At 48.6% G+C, this 15,753-nt stretch overlaps 6 protein-coding genes across 6 annotated transcripts; 2 read left to right on the forward strand and 4 right to left on the reverse strand.

Annotated features, from left to right (window-relative positions):
- Positions 1-18: 18 nt before the first annotated feature.
- On the reverse strand, positions 19-2,672 carry EV420DRAFT_1643623 (Metallo-dependent phosphatase-like protein; the record flags this gene model as incomplete). The annotated part of the gene is made up of 18 exons (XM_060477541.1): positions 19-282; positions 332-806; positions 861-997; positions 1,045-1,128; positions 1,191-1,248; positions 1,310-1,333; positions 1,387-1,453; positions 1,520-1,545; positions 1,598-1,644; positions 1,697-1,796; positions 1,854-1,881; positions 1,940-2,043; positions 2,103-2,138; positions 2,188-2,237; positions 2,293-2,342; positions 2,397-2,445; positions 2,504-2,559; positions 2,621-2,672. The coding sequence occupies 18 exons, from the start codon at positions 2,670-2,672 to the stop codon at positions 19-21; spliced, it is 1,707 nt and encodes a 568-aa protein (XP_060330066.1).
- A 1,223-nt stretch (positions 2,673-3,895) lies between these two features.
- Positions 3,896-5,290, forward strand: EV420DRAFT_477306 (uncharacterized protein). Its single transcript, XM_060482298.1, has 5 exons — positions 3,896-4,347; positions 4,401-4,581; positions 4,637-4,888; positions 4,935-5,053; positions 5,105-5,290. Exons 1-5 carry the CDS (start codon positions 4,165-4,167, stop codon positions 5,231-5,233), a joined length of 864 nt encoding a protein of 287 aa, XP_060330067.1. The 5' UTR covers positions 3,896-4,164; the 3' UTR covers positions 5,234-5,290.
- Positions 5,291-5,932: 642 nt separating this feature from the next.
- EV420DRAFT_1764708 (uncharacterized protein) lies at positions 5,933-6,967 on the reverse strand (the record flags this gene model as incomplete). The annotated part of the gene is made up of 1 exon (XM_060480791.1): positions 5,933-6,967. The coding sequence occupies exon 1, from the start codon at positions 6,932-6,934 to the stop codon at positions 5,933-5,935; it is 1,002 nt and encodes a 333-aa protein (XP_060330068.1). The 5' UTR covers positions 6,935-6,967.
- A 132-nt stretch (positions 6,968-7,099) lies between these two features.
- EV420DRAFT_1687541 (uncharacterized protein) lies at positions 7,100-8,659 on the forward strand (the record flags this gene model as incomplete). The annotated part of the gene is made up of 4 exons (XM_060479297.1): positions 7,100-7,337; positions 7,400-7,471; positions 7,524-7,582; positions 7,629-8,659. The coding sequence occupies 4 exons, from the start codon at positions 7,100-7,102 to the stop codon at positions 8,421-8,423; spliced, it is 1,164 nt and encodes a 387-aa protein (XP_060330069.1). The 3' UTR covers positions 8,424-8,659.
- Positions 8,660-8,998: 339 nt separating this feature from the next.
- EV420DRAFT_1547302 (uncharacterized protein) lies at positions 8,999-9,238 on the reverse strand (the record flags this gene model as incomplete). Its single annotated transcript, XM_060473340.1, has 1 exon — positions 8,999-9,238. A coding segment is annotated over one exon (240 nt), but the record flags the coding sequence as incomplete, so codon positions are not given.
- Positions 9,239-11,775: 2,537 nt separating this feature from the next.
- EV420DRAFT_1271277 (uncharacterized protein) lies at positions 11,776-15,336 on the reverse strand (the record flags this gene model as incomplete). The annotated part of the gene is made up of 15 exons (XM_060467628.1): positions 11,776-11,970; positions 12,022-12,145; positions 12,198-12,418; positions 12,477-12,738; positions 12,788-12,964; positions 13,019-13,439; positions 13,490-13,655; positions 13,708-13,826; positions 13,874-13,961; positions 14,014-14,061; positions 14,110-14,251; positions 14,308-14,359; positions 14,406-14,417; positions 14,478-14,824; positions 14,870-15,336. 15 exons carry the CDS (start codon positions 15,334-15,336, stop codon positions 11,776-11,778), a joined length of 2,841 nt encoding a protein of 946 aa, XP_060330071.1.
- Between the last annotated feature and the right edge of the window lie 417 nt (positions 15,337-15,753).

Genomic DNA, 15,753 nt, shown 5'->3' on the forward strand with positions numbered 1-15,753 from the left:
GGCTAGACTAATATATTTCTAGTTCCATGCAAACTGCGCATATACCCCCAGTACTTCGTCTGTCAGAAGCGTGCTGTACGTCTCCACGTCGCCCGACGTATATTCCTTGTCCGATTGTACAATATTCAAAGTCTCCACTACCTGATCCACCACAAAGTCGACAAAGACAAAGTCGATGAGCGTGTCGTTCGACACGTCCGGTGGGATGGACCCAACAAAGTCGGGTATAGAGTAGAATGGAAGTGGTGTGTGAATGATATCATCGCCAACACCCGGGCAGGACTGGAATGATAATGAGAAAGGTGTTCGCATGAGGATAAGAGAGTCTTACATCGGTGGTAACATATCCCAAGGTCAGATTATCCGTATCACGTCTTTCCAGCTCCACATATCTTTGGTTCATCTCGCTCAGCCAATCCAAATACCTAGCCCGCACATCTCCTCGGCTGTACATCTCCTGCTTCAGACTCCTCTTCCGATCCTGTTCGCCATTCTCCGCCATTGTCTGCAGGGTATCCAGTGCCACAGAAAGTGGCACCTCAGGGACAGTAGAAGAACGTATTGGTGTATGGAGCTGACGGTGAAGTTGATCATTCTTGGTGAATGGTCCGGCGTATATGTCGAAACGCTGTCCACCGGAGTTGATGAAGTATGTAGTTGGGGATGTCGGCGCGACTGTTGTTAACGGACAATGCATACGGTGTAGCCTAGAAGTATTTGTGTCCGATGATAGATGCTGGACATGAAGACCACATACCAGTTCAGCAAAGAGGGATAATTGAGAGTCGTTGGAAGGATATGGATACCTATCATAGCCTAAGCGTGAGTGCTTTCCCAGGGAAATTGCACGGAACGCGTACCGGGTGATTGCATAGTCATGCGGGGCCGTTCCGAACGTATAGTTTAGATCAAAGTCAAGGGCGAGCTGATTTAGTCCAGCCGTGATAGACTGGCCCTTCTCGGTATCGAAGGTCGACTGGCTTTCTCGGGTGTGATACTGAGAGTCAGGTCAGTAAATAAATGACTACGGAATAAAATTTGTACTTCATAAGTGACGCGATTAGGGTCCAAATAGCGTCGGCTAAAGGTAAGGTTGTTCGACTGCACTCTGAGTGTCAAGCTTGACACCTGAATGGGGAAACATGAGTTATTCCAGGACCAACACAGCGTAGCTGACGTACTCATCCAACCCACAGTCTCCATGTAACGCCCGCTTTCCAGTGACATAGATCGTCCATCAAGCTGGAACTAGTAATGTATTCAATACATTAACCTCATGAGTATGATCAGAAGAACGATGATCGCTCACCGCAGTCTCGAATGTGAGTGTGACCTGGCATCATAATAAATAAGTTCGTAAGTATTGACCATTCGGAGAAAGTTTACCGACCACCGAGAATGAGAATGGGCGTTGTAGCATGAACAGCACGAACGGCATTGAAAACCAAAGGCCCTGTAAAGCGTGCCTAGCTTCAATACAGAAACTCTTTCCGCGAAACACGCATCGAGAGGCACCAACAATTATCACGAGAAACCGGCATGTGTCTATATCATTGATATATCAGCATCTTTCGCAGAGTGAGATGTCTCGACTGACCCAGCCAGTAGGAAGAAATCAGGTTCATCCTTGATAGCGTCCAAGAACTATATAACGCACGTAAGCATGCATTCTCTCCGGTGATGGAATCAGACGTACCCAAGACTCTTTGACCATATCCTCGACCTTCTGGACAGTAGTATTTTGATCATTCCCAGTGAAGTCAAAGATAACTCCAAGCGCAGTAACGCTTCGGCCTCTGTCATCAAATTGCGAAACGTCAAAAATTATTTTCGCATGAAAAAATGCGACTTACTTCCGTGTCTTGAACTTGGCAAATCGACCTGAGGACGAGAGAGGCTAAATCGTATTGCACCTCATCATAATAGCAATGATACGCACTACCCACAGGAACATCAACAGTGTTGTTGTTCTGATCTGCCAATGTAATATTGACATTGGACGAAAGATATCGACCATTCAGCTTCGGCGCCAGATTTTGATGCCTGGGTGTATACAAGACATTAGCTCGCGTGAAAGACCATATTCAACCGGGAAGACCGACATGTCGAGGGTGTCTGCGTAAACGTATAGTTCGTGACTACGTTGAAACATCAGACAATTTATGTAGTAATTCATGAGCGACATACTTTCCAATAGCCATAACATCGTAAGGAAGTTCGGCAAGGAACTTGGTAGACTGAGGGGATGAGAAGTCATTGTCTGAGTGAGGCCATGACAACGATCGAACAAACTTCGTGACCGTCAACGCCGCCGGGAGGGTAACCGTCCGATAAACCGGTACCTGTTCATTTGAGGTTGCTGGACATAATCCTGATGTGATCAGTTTTGTACTTACCATCGTGCAGGTCTCCAGAGTCTACGAGAAGAAGGTCCACGTCTTTCCTCTAGCATACACGGGAGTCATGATCAGCTAAAAGAGGTATAGGCGGGGTGCATCCTCACGACTGCTATTTCCTTCATATGTGCCACGAACGACGCAAAGTCACCTAAGGTCACCACTGATACATGTCCTGTATGAGATGCCATACATAGAGTTCCTGCATATACCTGACCACTTACCTGTAATTTGGCTCCGGGAACGAGGCCTTTTGGTGACCGAGGAGCCATCCATGACTGTCCGTGGTGTGGATGATGTTGATATCTCCCCATTCCAATGGTCGAGTCGGCGGGGTTAACGGAGACGACGGATTTGCTCTCCGAGAATGCTCATGGACATGTCCATCGCAGGCCCAAGCGAGAGAAATGGCAGCAGCAACAACCAGGAGTCGTGTCGACATGACAAAAGTCCACTGTAAAGGCGCCGAGCATTGTTGAAACGTTTTATATCAAGAGCTTCAGACGTTCCAAAGGGGAAAACCAATTTTAGCTACGGGCACATACGTGTGGGACCGTTGGGGTTCAACATCGCTTACGACCAAGGCGGCCGCGGAATATGTTGACCCAGGGTACTTTTTGTTGATTGTGATCTCACACACGCAACACAGCCGCGCTGTCTTTGTAGTGTATCGCACATCCCATTTTATCTGGTGCGTCGTTAGGATCTTCGAGATGCACTTCACAACCAGATGGCCACTGATGGCCATTATCGAAGGGAATAAGAAGAGTGACTTTCTAAGATCCGTGAAAGCGCTGTCCAGGAGAGAATTATGCGGTCGTCCGGCCTCGTGCCAGCAAAAAAAACTTGCAGAACTTGAAGAAGTGACATGCGCTCCACAGTCATGTATCATTGATGTGTGCGTTGGATATCCGATGGTGAGCAAATATTCCATTGTAAAAGCAGTGGCCCTATGGGAATTGAAAGAGGGTACAATGGACATGGACTTGAAATTTACCAGATACATTACCTCGTCGTCGTAGGCATTGTCGGTCTGCTTCTTCTTTCCTTTCCCCCTTCTCCCGCTTCTTCCTCATCAGCTCTGGCGCGGTATCCTGCATTATTCGTCATTCGTTTCGTTCGCCTCCAATTCGTTCGATTCAGCGCGTATCTCCCTTTTATCGACCTCCGGTAATCTTCATCTTTAGGTTGCAGCTTGAAGCAAATACATTGTATGATGTTTTCAAGGCCACAATCTATTTACTCAACGACAGCGCAGTCTATCTAGGTGGGTAAGAAACGTATTGAAACTATGTATAAGGAATCTTACTTTTGCCATCGGTTCTGGGTAAGGTAGAGATTCGAGAGCCGATAGCTTGCTGAGCTGGGAAGTATATACTACTCAAGTCAGATCCGTCTTCGTCTTCATAGCCTTCGTAGTCCAAACGCGGACCATGCTTGTAGCCTGGGCAGAGCGACATGCTGGTACAAGTTCAAGGGGGGTGCCAAGATAGGCAAGTCTAGGTCACCGGTTTAGTTACCGTCTGTTGCTTCATGGATTTGACCCCAGGGAGATATATACCATTCTCGACTCTCGAGGCTACGGGTACTGTTCGTTCGGTCTGCTTGATGCCAATGCAGGCGATGAAGATCCACGCCACGGCTGGCGAACCTTTGAGCCTATCGAGTACGGCCTCAGCATTACACCCATTGTAGTTAGGAGGCAATGGCCAGCCAGGGGCGGAAGAAATTTTAGGAATTGTCTCACCTCTCGACTTCTCACTTCATCATGTCCGCCTCCGCCGATATTTCCAACTTTGAATTCAAACCAACCGATGGCGTACCCGCTACATGGACACCCGCCCACGCCATCTTGGTGTACAAATCATTGAAAGCGGATCCTATCCGACACGACACGGACGGGTGGGGACGCGCCCACATACGGTGGGTTACCAAGGCAATTTGGTTCTGCGTAAGTCCTTTGCCTGACCTTGTTATAATAACTTACATCCCCTTTTTCATTAGGATAAAATCAGACGCCTCTCCAAGGTGACGGGCACCCCCTACCATGTGTTGGCAAACCAGCGGGTGAACGTCATTCACCACCTCCGCCCCTTGTTGGCTCGGCATGGTACGCCGAGTCTCCAGTACTTTGCCAAGCGCAGCCCCAGCTTTCGCAAGCAGCTGTACGGAATGATAGGCGTCGGTAAGCTCCTTCTAACAATCTTCACTGTTCCCTCACCTCATCACCATCTTCACAGAGTGGAAAGGGTTAGCGGATCCACCCTCCTCCTCTGATGAGACCAGCGAGGAAGAGGAGGAGGAGGAGGAGGAGGGTTTGAGCGGGAAGTCTGGCGAGGATTCGGGCGACTGGGGTTCTGACGATGATGGAGATGATCATGAGGAAGACGAGAGTGAGGTTCAAGAGGACTTGATGGATGTTGACGGAGAGGATAGCGGGTCTGCTGCTGGGAATATGAATGTAGCCAGGGCCGCCCCGGTGGTGATCAAAGGTGAGTTTCCGCTCGTAAGTGTGACTTGGCACTAATAATTTTCTAGCCAAAAGGTATACGAAGACTGGCTGGCCGGTCTCCCTCAACCAAAGGTTGAGGCAAGGTAAGACACAACCATCTATGCGCCAGAACATGGAGGAGTTAGAAGAGGAAGGACATTTGGAGGCAGGTAATGTTTCCTTTATCCGTTATTTTCCATACTCAATCAGTGCCAAGGAGTCTGAATGGAAGTGCGACCGCTACCGGGGAGTGGGCGGTCGCCTATGTCGTGTTCCCAAAGATTCCAACAATGGGCACCCTGCTTGTGCAGAGTGTCTTATCAGCAGCCACAGTGGTGGCAGTTAGCCCACCCGCTCTAACTCGACCCGCCCGTGTGGCTAAGGGAAAACAACCGGCATTTTCCACCCGTCCGAGCAGGAGGCGGGTTGTCGTTGAGGTTCCCCGGAGAGTGGCTAGGAGTCATGATGCTGAAGCGGGTCCATCATCCGCTCTTACCGTCGGTGATTTGGAGGCGGATTTCAATGTGTACCGTGGTGCGCGCAGGGTTCCAAGGCGCCCGGCTGGTAACGGTAAGCTTCTTTGACTTCCCCTCCTTGTTAACTTGCTAACAGTCTTCCTTAGATCCTACAACAGATTTCGCTTTCAGGCTTGTTGAGCGCCGGGGACACTCAAGAGATATGGCCTGGGACCGCATCGTCGCTCTCAGTGAGCAATTTGTTTCCATCCATCGAGCGTTACAGTACGAGCTCGACAACTATGGGCCATTTTCTGAGGCGGAGGTAGCGCGTCTCCTGGAGATCCGCAGACGCATATCTTCACGAGGAATATCTTTTTCGTGAATAAATGACACGACACTTAATTTCATTCATTTAATTATTGTGCAGTGGGGATCCAATTCGAACTTGGCACATTTCCCCGAAAACATTCTGTATGATTCTCGTAATAAAATAAGCACAGGCACAACGACGCGATACAAGGAGGGCGATATGTGCTACAAACATCCCAAGTATTTCAGTAAGCCTTTCGATTTCGTATCTACACATATCACAATGTTTTTGGTTTCTCTTCATAATGATACGATTCACTCAGTCGCGATTCCCTCCATAATGCGATGGCAGCAAAAGCTGCACCGGGCCCAAAAACCACAGAGCCGACCACAATCCATGCTACCAGTCCAAGCAACTGCGATACGCTCTGAGCGAACCACAGAGAGCCGAGAAGGCAGCTCCCAGATCCCACAGCGAAATCCCATTGGAAGATATTGGCCGTATGGCGCAACACTACCTCAGTCGGCGCTACTGCATACATTGCTGGGAAAAAGAATGCGAGGGCGTCGTCCAGAGACCTGAACTTGAAAACGGTGGACAGATGGATGGACGATGCCACGAGAAAGGCGCCGATATATGCTGCTTGGACGGTACGGAAACCTGACTGCGAGTGTACAGTAGGCGGACGGAAGAGGAGGTGTATGCTCCCTGCAATAAAGCCGATAATTGGAGCAAACTGCCAGAGTCCTGTAATCCCAGGATCCGCCATGGCGACCATCGCCACCGAAGGGATGACCCATCCAATAAAAAGACCAAAAACCGCCGCCTCTGCATGCGCCTGTGTCACCTTCCCAGTCCGCCTCTTCGTGCGACCCGAAAGGATCTCACATATCCAGTAGAACGGCATCACAGCTGCGAATGTGACCAACTGTCCGAGGGTGCCGAACAAGAGGGCTGAATGGCTGGTAGTGAAACGACGCCTTTTCCTTGCAGATTCGAAGGACTGAAACAGGACAGCGACTGGAGCGAGGGTTCCGATGAAGTAGACCAGGAAAGGCGTGAGTTCTGGTTTCATGGCGACGTGGAACACTGAGACCAAACCGCAGAGGCGAGTGTCGAAGAGATCATTGTTGGTGTGAGGGATGAAATGAGGCGACCCTGGTTTGCAACTCGATCGGATTTCGGGGCCAAGGAACTGGATACTGGGCAAAATGTTTGTCACTTCGAGCACCGTGAGGGCAGGAAAGAGGAGAAGAGGGAGAATAATGTCGGTGAGCATTGGTCCCAGCCACGTCCTCGAAATTTTTGGTTGACAGACGTTATGCTAGCACTGAAAATATTTATATAGCTGTGGTCACCGGCGTTCGGTTACATTAGTGCCGCGAACGACCACGTGCGCTGGCCGGGGTATCGCGTCTGCTTAATACCTTTCCATCCCTCGTCCATGTCCAAAATAATCAATCTTCACTTGAGTACAGATGGTGCTCCGGTACAAGCGCTCGCCGTTCCTGCTGAAGACATGAGGCGATTGTTGTATCATCCTCTGAAATGGCTTCGATATGTCTCATTCGCAATCTTTGGTGCAGCTGGACAACTGTCCCTGATGGCAAATGGTCCTGTCATCGACAACGAGAATACACCTCTAGAAAAACTCGTCACAGATTACTATTACGTTCCCAATTGTGAAGCATGTCTTTCTGCTTGATGTCGCTGTCGTCTGATCAGTGCTTTCCTATCGTTCAAGGCGAACTGCACCTGGTTGATCCTCATGCTCTGAATGATCGTGTCTCATCCTCTCATCAAACGGAGCGCAACCGTGATTTCCGTTCCATGATAATGGAACGTGACGGAAATCGTTGTCTTCACAGACTACCCCTCGGTGGCTTGCCAGGCTGCACACTTAATTCCCGGAAGCAAAGATCATGAGGTATGTTGAGATCTATCCCAGGCATCGGTTCACAACCCACTTCTAGTACATTCGAGCAGTTTACGAGCAACGCATTCATCTATATCCCTTTTCAGAAATGGAAATCACCGACAAAGGTTCCATTGACTGTGCCCAGAACGGGATTTTTTTGAATGCTGCGTTGCATTTGTTCTTGGGAGACGGTAGTATGGTCCTACTAAGAGTACGGCAAGTTTGCGACATGTCTTTGAACTTCTTCCGAAGCATACGCATACAGACACCTAATTTCGCTCTACAACCCGAGGACGTTCCCAGAGTGGAGACAGGTCCTATGCTACCAACCCGTCTCACTCTTCAGTACCTAAAGTCGATGGATGAATACCCAGTACCACCACAAAAGGATGCTCGTGTAACCAACAGCCACATTCCACCTCCTTCTCCGTTCATTCTTGACTACATTTATGGAGCTGCCGTGTATCGACGTTGGGCTAAAAACAGTTCTGACATTGAGACAATGATGCAGGCTCGTTCTAAACAGTTCTATAGCCTTTCTCGTCCCCCGCCCTCCCCCCACTCCAGCGACAATGACATGCCGGATGATGATCCCAACGATCCTGATTATGAACCTGGGCAAGGCACAATGGCAAGCCGTAGCAACAAACGCCAGAAGCATGACCACACATCCCATGAAATGCTTGATGCTATGGATGCTATCTTTGTTTTGTCTAAGCTTGTCAGAGGATCCACTCCCCCAGAAATAGCTGAGGAACGTGAACAACGGATGAAAGAAGCGGAGTTGCGAGAGCAGGAAGCTAATCGAGTGAATGTTAATCAGTGGTTGCATGGGCGTCCAATTCAATGAACTTAGCCTCGTGAGGATATTTTATTCGGACTACGATGAGGACTGTTGCACTGTCATTCTTATTCTTAACAAATATTTTACTCTTAGATGTTCACTATGATCCTCGCCGTAAATTACACGTGTTCATAGGTCAGTTAATATCAAAGATACGACAGGCCGAAGCTCTGGGGCCGTGTCGCCACCCGGACTAGATTGTGAAGGCAGAAATGCCTATCCCAGGTTTTATCCAGACAAAATTTGAACAATCGCGTGGAGGCTTGTGGTTTTTATCCGGACGTCTGACCAAGTATAAAACGATGCCGTGTCCCGTCCGGAATGAATGGGCTGATTGAAGATGTCTTTCCCGGTTCGTCTGCGATGTAGAAGGACATCATTGCTGGCGAATTTTCTCAAAGTACCAGTATAGCAGACTGTCTTTTACACACTGACGAAATTTAGACAAGGACAGATCGCCTATACAAGTTGCGCGTGCTTAACTGCCCAAGGGTGCCGAATAAGAGGGCTGAATGGCTGGTGGTGACACGACGCCCTTTTCTTGCAGATTCGAAGGACGCGACTGGAGCGAGGGTTCCGATGAAGTAGACCAGGAAAGGCGTGAGTTCTGGTTTCATGGCGACGTGGAACACTGAGACCAAACCGCAGAGGCGAGTGTCGAAGAGATCATTGTTGGTGTGAGGGATGAAATGAGGTGACCCTGGTTTGCAACTAGATCGGATTTCTGGGCCAAGGAACTGGATACTGGGCAAAATGTTTGTCACTTCGAGCACTGTGAGGGCTGGAAAGAGGAGAATAGGGAGAATAATGTCGGTGAGCATTGTCCCAACCACGTCCTACGTTATGCTAGTACTGAAAACATTAACATACTTAGTGGTGGTGTCACCGACGCCCGGTTACAAGTACATTCCTCAATCGTTTTGCAATCATTCCTCAAGAAGTTGTGTCTGCCCACTTCATCTGTTCATCGAAACTTATCCACAATATAAAGACCAAGCAATGGATTTCACTGTATGAATAAATCTTGGCTGTGGAATCAACAATAATCATGACCATCTAACCAGTCGGCACGTCGGAAAGTTGAAGCACCGAATGGCCCTACACCAAAATCGTGCAAGTACTTGCAATCATCAGAACGTGCTAGAGCCAGTCTCTCGACTTTTTGGGAGTCTATCAGAAGCTAGAAGCATCGAAGACAAGGGAAGCGAATCAAGGGAAAGGGAAAGGATAAGGGCTGCGACATCATAGTCGACTCTTGAATTTTCTGATGTTGCTATTCACCTTCTCGACTCTCACACTCAACTGCGATCTAGTCCGGCGCAAGACGAAAAGAACAGCATGACAAATACATTCAAGAGTTCACGCAGGCAAACTTGAAGTCGCAGTGACTGAAAGTCATTACGATCCGGGCCGTGCTCTTCGTCTTACCATATGGTCTATCATCAAGGCAGCGAAGCGAAATGCGTGTCGGAGAAGTAGTCCCGAATGAGCACAAGACTCCCACATAAAAGGTAACCGATAACAAGGACGCGGGGAAAAGACGTACAGTTTGACCGTCAGCTCGCCGTCAGATGAACGGCCTTATGCATAGAAACGTTGCAGGGCCATACAGCAAGGCGAGCGGAGGGTTGTGCGTGCTCAGTTTCTGTGACTCCATTATAGTAATGGTATAACTCCGATGGACGTAAGGCATGTGGACAGCAAGGCAAGAAGGCAGACGATAACGGCCTCGAAACATGAGCCGAAGAAAGTGAGAGTAATTGCCTTCTCAGACGGTCTCTGTCGATTGCCCTTGCAGAAGGAATGCAAGTTTGCGTGACGGGTGATGTAGGTGAAGATGTGAGATGAGAGAGATATAAACCTCGTGTTTGCGTTCAATGCTAAATCATACAGTGTTCTATATTCAAATGATACATATTAAAACCACGACCGACCTGTACAGAACCATGAGGAATACCACACGGTCCACAATGAGTCAAATACGCACCCAAGTCCCAAGATAAAAGAAGTTAAAATTCTGGCTTTGCCCAATGCGTAGGTTAATATTGCTCGTAGGGTTCGTGCATGGGGAGCCTCAACGTCGGTGTAGAAGCATGAGGATAACTGTATAGCGATGCGGCTGGCTTTCGTTTCTTTGATACAAGGCGAGCGAACCATCGAGTAGGAGATACGCTAGCAAAAAAAAAAATGAGATAGTAAACGACTCTAGTTGGTGAGCACTCACCAGATGGACCTTCTCCTATGTCTAGGTTTCGAAAGCTCGCCTGGCAGACGGATACGCCTAGGCGTGAGGACGATGTACGAGAGACTGAGCATGTAGAAGAGGACGGATGAGGATCCTGAGGATCTGTCGCCTCCCTTTATAGTATTCCCTTCACCTTCGAGAACATTTGGAGGTGACATGGCTCATGGCCGCACTGTTGGCCCATTGTTCACAGAAGACATGTCGAGAACAAAGTGATAGGCGGTGCGGTTGCTAGGCTGCACAATGGTCGTCGAGGCGAAAAGACAAGTGATAGGCGTCAAGGATTAGGATCCACCCACCTTGTTTCCGCTTTCGGAGAAATGATCACGTAACAGACGACGTCATCAAAACGATCCTCCATATGAGAATGATAGAATTACAGTATCGGAATTACAACAAAGTGAAATGATGCAATGATAATGTTTTTATATAAATAAGTCATTAGTAGTCGTTTTCGTATCTGCGCGGGGCAAAAGCATGCGCGATACGGTCTCTGTCAAATGGATCGTCAATTCGCAAGGTGGACTAGATGACAATATGGACTCACAAAGCAGCCCGCTCTTGGGATACATCAGGCGACGTACTTGGAAGTTCAGTCGTAACATTAAGATCTAAGGCGCGGCTTGAAATATTGCAACACAAGGAAGGGCAAAGGCTCACTTTGAAAGGACGACGCAGCCGTCTTGCTCGAACGAGCATTTTCCACTGGAAGAGGGATTTCTATTGTCTGGATAGATGTTAGCAGAAGCCCAACATCGTGAGCATTCACGACGCTCACCGGTACAGTGCTGTAGGGGGGCATGATGAAGGGGAGGTAAGGGGGAGATTCCAAAGCCTGAATCAAGGATTGGAGCACGACCTAGCTTTATAGCCACTAAAAATGGTGACCGCGCCACATTCAATCTCCTGGAAGAATACGAAAATCGGCCGTGGAGTACGGTAGAACATGTGAAATTCATCCTCGGAAGCAAACACCAACACCATTCAGTTCTTGGAATATTCATCCAACATTTCAACGGGAGGCGCTGGCCGTCCCTGCAATGAGACGTGCACGGGACAATTTCACATGCTATGATGTCTCACCGATCATCCTATTGCATTAGATCAAACATTTCAGAGAATATCAACCAATCCTCGCCGCGAAGAAATAATCCCGACCACTTTGGCTTCAAAGTCAAGCAAAGAACCCGACCTCGTAGCCACCAAATCACTAGCATCGTCCTCGACACCGAGGAGGGTTTCGATGTTAGCTGATCCCAAGGCCAACACTTCAGACTTCGACAACGCCGCAGGCGTCTCCAGAGCCGCCTGTTTATCGATCAGATACAAGTTCCTTAGACAGAAGCAAAAGCCACTCACCCAAGCAACGTCAAACCGCGCGTTCCTCACCGACCAAGTACCACTGCTTCCGATACCAACAGTTACATTATGTGCTTTTAAAACACCAATGACATTATTCTCGGTTAAAGGAGGTCCAGGAAGACTACAATTGACCTTAGACATCATCTGATTCCACAATTTTCATTTGGACTCACATTCTCCGAAGTTCCCAGCTTGCTGGGAACGGCCGCGAGGGTACCAAAATGACACCAATGCCAGCATTTCCAATTTCGGCTGCAAGCAGGTGAGCTTCCGTGGCACCTGCGAACGTCATCCGTAATGGAATACTGGTAGTCCTTTCGACGTCGGACTTGAGTTGTATCAACGAGGTCATAATGTCAGCATTTTCGACATCAACAACGAGTGGGATTTTGCCCTATCGGAAAAAAGGGATGAGAATCCGTGCACACAACTATTCTGCCGATGTCACGTACAGCTACGACACGCTCGAACTGAGTCCCGAGATCACCACTTCCGCCCCCTAATAATAGACGGCGCAGTGTAGCGATCTGAGTACTGACGCTAATCGGAGAATTGAGGGAAAGGATGACATGCAAAGCAGTCGCGTCCTGAACCACAGCCCCCTTCTGTAACTTGTGGGCAGAACCCGTAGAGAATGCCACTGTCAGCCCGGATATCAAGCCGGGAGCTACGGGTGCTACGATGGCCGTAGTTACGCCGCTCCGGTAAGCGAGCCTGCGTTCCATATCAACCGAAGTCATTGAAACAAGGGAAGTGAACCCACAAACTATCTCTTGAGGCGAATTGAAGCCCATCCGAGGCTCGAATGATTGCATCGTCTCCACCTAGAATGCTTGGAACCTTAGCTAACAGCGGCCCTATTACTGGGCCGTCATTGGTGCTTGCTTCACCGGAGATATGGCTCAGACCCAGTGCACTGCCAAAAGATACAAATCCTGGGCTGCGGGGGAAAAGATCAGTAAAAATCCGAAGCAACGGAGGGCCGCGAACGTACGCCACAGAACCTCCCACAAGGTCTACCACGACAGCGTCATGATAGGCGTTTCCCGCCAGACAAGTCGCCTTGACACCTGAGCAGACGATTTTTCCAGCCTCGACCACTAAAACACCCGCTTCTTTTGAATTTTGAGCAGAGAACCCGTGCTTCACAGTTTGATGATCTCGTATGTAGATGTCGGAAACATTAACGAAAACAACAGTTTTAGACGTAGTCTGCTTCGTCTTCAATGGTGGTAGACCGTCATGCTTGAGCGTTTCTGCAGCCTCTTTATCGAAGTTAGGCGTCTTCGGTGGACTTTGTAGTACGGTTGGTTTGGGATTGGAATACGGTTTTTCGAGTTGCGCGATTCCATCAATATAGACTTGTTTCGGGGTCGCACCAATAGCAAGAGGGTGACTATCCCAGACGACGATATCTAGGAGCAAGGTAAAATTGCTGTGCTGTACTTCATTTAGAGATTGGTACCTGCATCGTATCCTTCTTTGACAAAACCTATCCTGTGGTCATGTCCCATCACAGTTGCTGGCGTTGTTGTCACAGACGATAGAGCTAGATTATCTCCCAATCCATAGTAATGCGCTTGTTGAGCTTCGTGAAGAAGGTATCGTGAACTCAAGATTGGGTGGTCACTCTGTACAGAGATTATATAAGTAGGTGAATCGGTTAACATTGGAGTATCTCACCTTCATGACAACATTGAGCCCATTATCTGCTAAAATACGTGGCGCAAACTCTGATCCACGATACGCCTCGCGTTTATATCTAGCATTGGTGGCAAAAAGAGCAATCGCGGGCGGCTTGCCTAAAAGAACAGTCAGCATCAAACGCATGGTATAATGTATCGCTGACCATAAGCTTTCTTTAGTAAGTCGGGAACCAGGTACGTTTCATGTGCATGATGGAAAGCAGCAAGGGAGAACTTGAATTCATTGGTGAGCTGATGGTCTTGTTAATACAGTCCTCTCGTCAATGTGCAGGACCGATCTCACGCGGACAATTCCATCCAAATCTACGGCTTCATAGCAATGGTTTTGAACCTAGATCGAGGTGAGGACAAGGAATTTTCAATCAAAGAAACCACTAACCTTAACCCTGCCTCTCAACACATCGACGAGGGCCTCCCACTGTAGTTCCTCCGGGAATGCACCTAAGCCTTGCCAATTACCGGTAAGTGCTTTCACACAATAGTCATCTTGTTCTTCCTTAATCTGACGAGCCTTTTCATATCTAGAGACGTTCATGAAGCTCGACTATGAATAGACGTATAGCAAGGACCGGCATACCCGTCCCGAAGAGCCCATATAGTGTCCATGCGTGTGCCAGAATAGACCCGACCTAAGCAAGATTAGTTGTTTTCAAGGAAATTTCGAGTAGGACATACTGGGGTTCTCTCCTACAATGCAATTATATATGTTATTATTCCTTCTCGCAAGCTCACTCTAGCGGTACATACCGCAGGCATGCTTCATTTGCCGCCACCGAGGTGGTATCGATGGGTCTACTTCAGTGCCGTTGATAGAGAAAGGTGGTTCCAACAGCAAAGACGATGGCGACCGCTCAGCTGTGGGACGCAGCTTGATAACGAACCCTTGTCCACCAATGCCATTTGCAGAACCCGGCAGAACCAGAGCTGTAGTAACACCACCAGAGATGGAGAGACGATATGAGTCGTCGTGACTATTGAGTCCATCAAGACTGCGAAGCCAAGGTTGAACGATCCCGTGGCGGGAGTTTGTATCGCTTGCCCCTGCCAGGTGGGGTGAACTACCGACTCCAATGTGGGAATGAAGGTCGACAATTCTGAGATGACATGAGCAAAGAACATGTTGTCGATTGATTTCGTACCCTGGAGAAATCCATGCCCCACCAACGTCGTAAGTGACAAGATCCTGCACCGTATGCGCAGCCAAAGCATCGTATTCAACGACTCCGACTGCTTTGATGATACCTTTGTCCAGTAAAATGTCTCCTCTGACAACTTCAAGTCCATTTACGCGTCCAGTCCAGATCGTCGCGTTCTTGAGTAACGTAGCCTTCGTGCCAGGTACGAAGCGATCCGATTCCGTCCGCGAGTGGAAATCTGGCGGAGGTCCCGGTAGCACATCAAGAAGTTTGCATTTCTGCAACGTTTCTGCTGCATGAAGGGGAATACGTGCAGTTTTCTCCTTGGCCCAGTGAAGCCGTAGGGCCTGCGAAGCGAATAACAAAAAGCAAACAGAGATTCCGGCAAAGAGTCGGGTGAATATCGAAGATTTCTTTCCTCCGTTCGACCGCTGGAGCGCATAAGGCGCTATCAAGACCTTTTCAGACATGGTGGTCAGCCTCGACGATGGGAAAAGGACGACATGATGAGTATGACAATGATAAATATGCGGTCACGAGGAGGAGATAAGATAGGCCGCCGGCACTTAGTTCTTAGTCCACGGACCGGCACACGAAATTAGCCGGATGATCTACACTTTGTAACTTGACCAACAGTTCTCAAAAAAGAGATCGAGCTCTCACTGGTATCAAAAACACTACTCTTCATGACAGTTTAATTTTTTGTGTTCAGATATATCATATCCCAGGATATGCCGGGCCTCAAATTTCGGACTCAAAGATTTGAGGTCATACCAGTGAGCGATGGTGTTATCTGGCGAATCCCTTCTTTTCCCCTTTCGACTCGCAGATTAGATCATAAAACGTTCTGTCCAGTGAACCAGTCGTCATTCATGACAACAAAGGTT

The sequence above is a fragment of the Desarmillaria tabescens genome (genome assembly GCF_030435595.1).
Source record: "Desarmillaria tabescens strain CCBAS 213 chromosome Unknown EV420scaffold_20, whole genome shotgun sequence".
NCBI classification, from domain to species: domain Eukaryota; kingdom Fungi; phylum Basidiomycota; class Agaricomycetes; order Agaricales; family Physalacriaceae; genus Desarmillaria; species Desarmillaria tabescens.

Bases quoted from the DNA above. Each gene is read 5' to 3' on its own strand.
- EV420DRAFT_477306 (XM_060482298.1), top strand. From the start codon at position 4,165: ATGTCCGCCTCCGCCGATATTTCCAACTTTGAATTCAAACCAACCGAT. The intron at 4,889-4,934 runs GTGAGTTTCCGC...ATAATTTTCTAG, and splicing joins CGCCCCGGTGGTGATCAAAG to CCAAAAGGTATACGAAGACT. The intron at 5,054-5,104 runs GCAGGTAATGTT...ATCAGTGCCAAG, and splicing joins AAGAGGAAGGACATTTGGAG to GAGTCTGAATGGAAGTGCGA.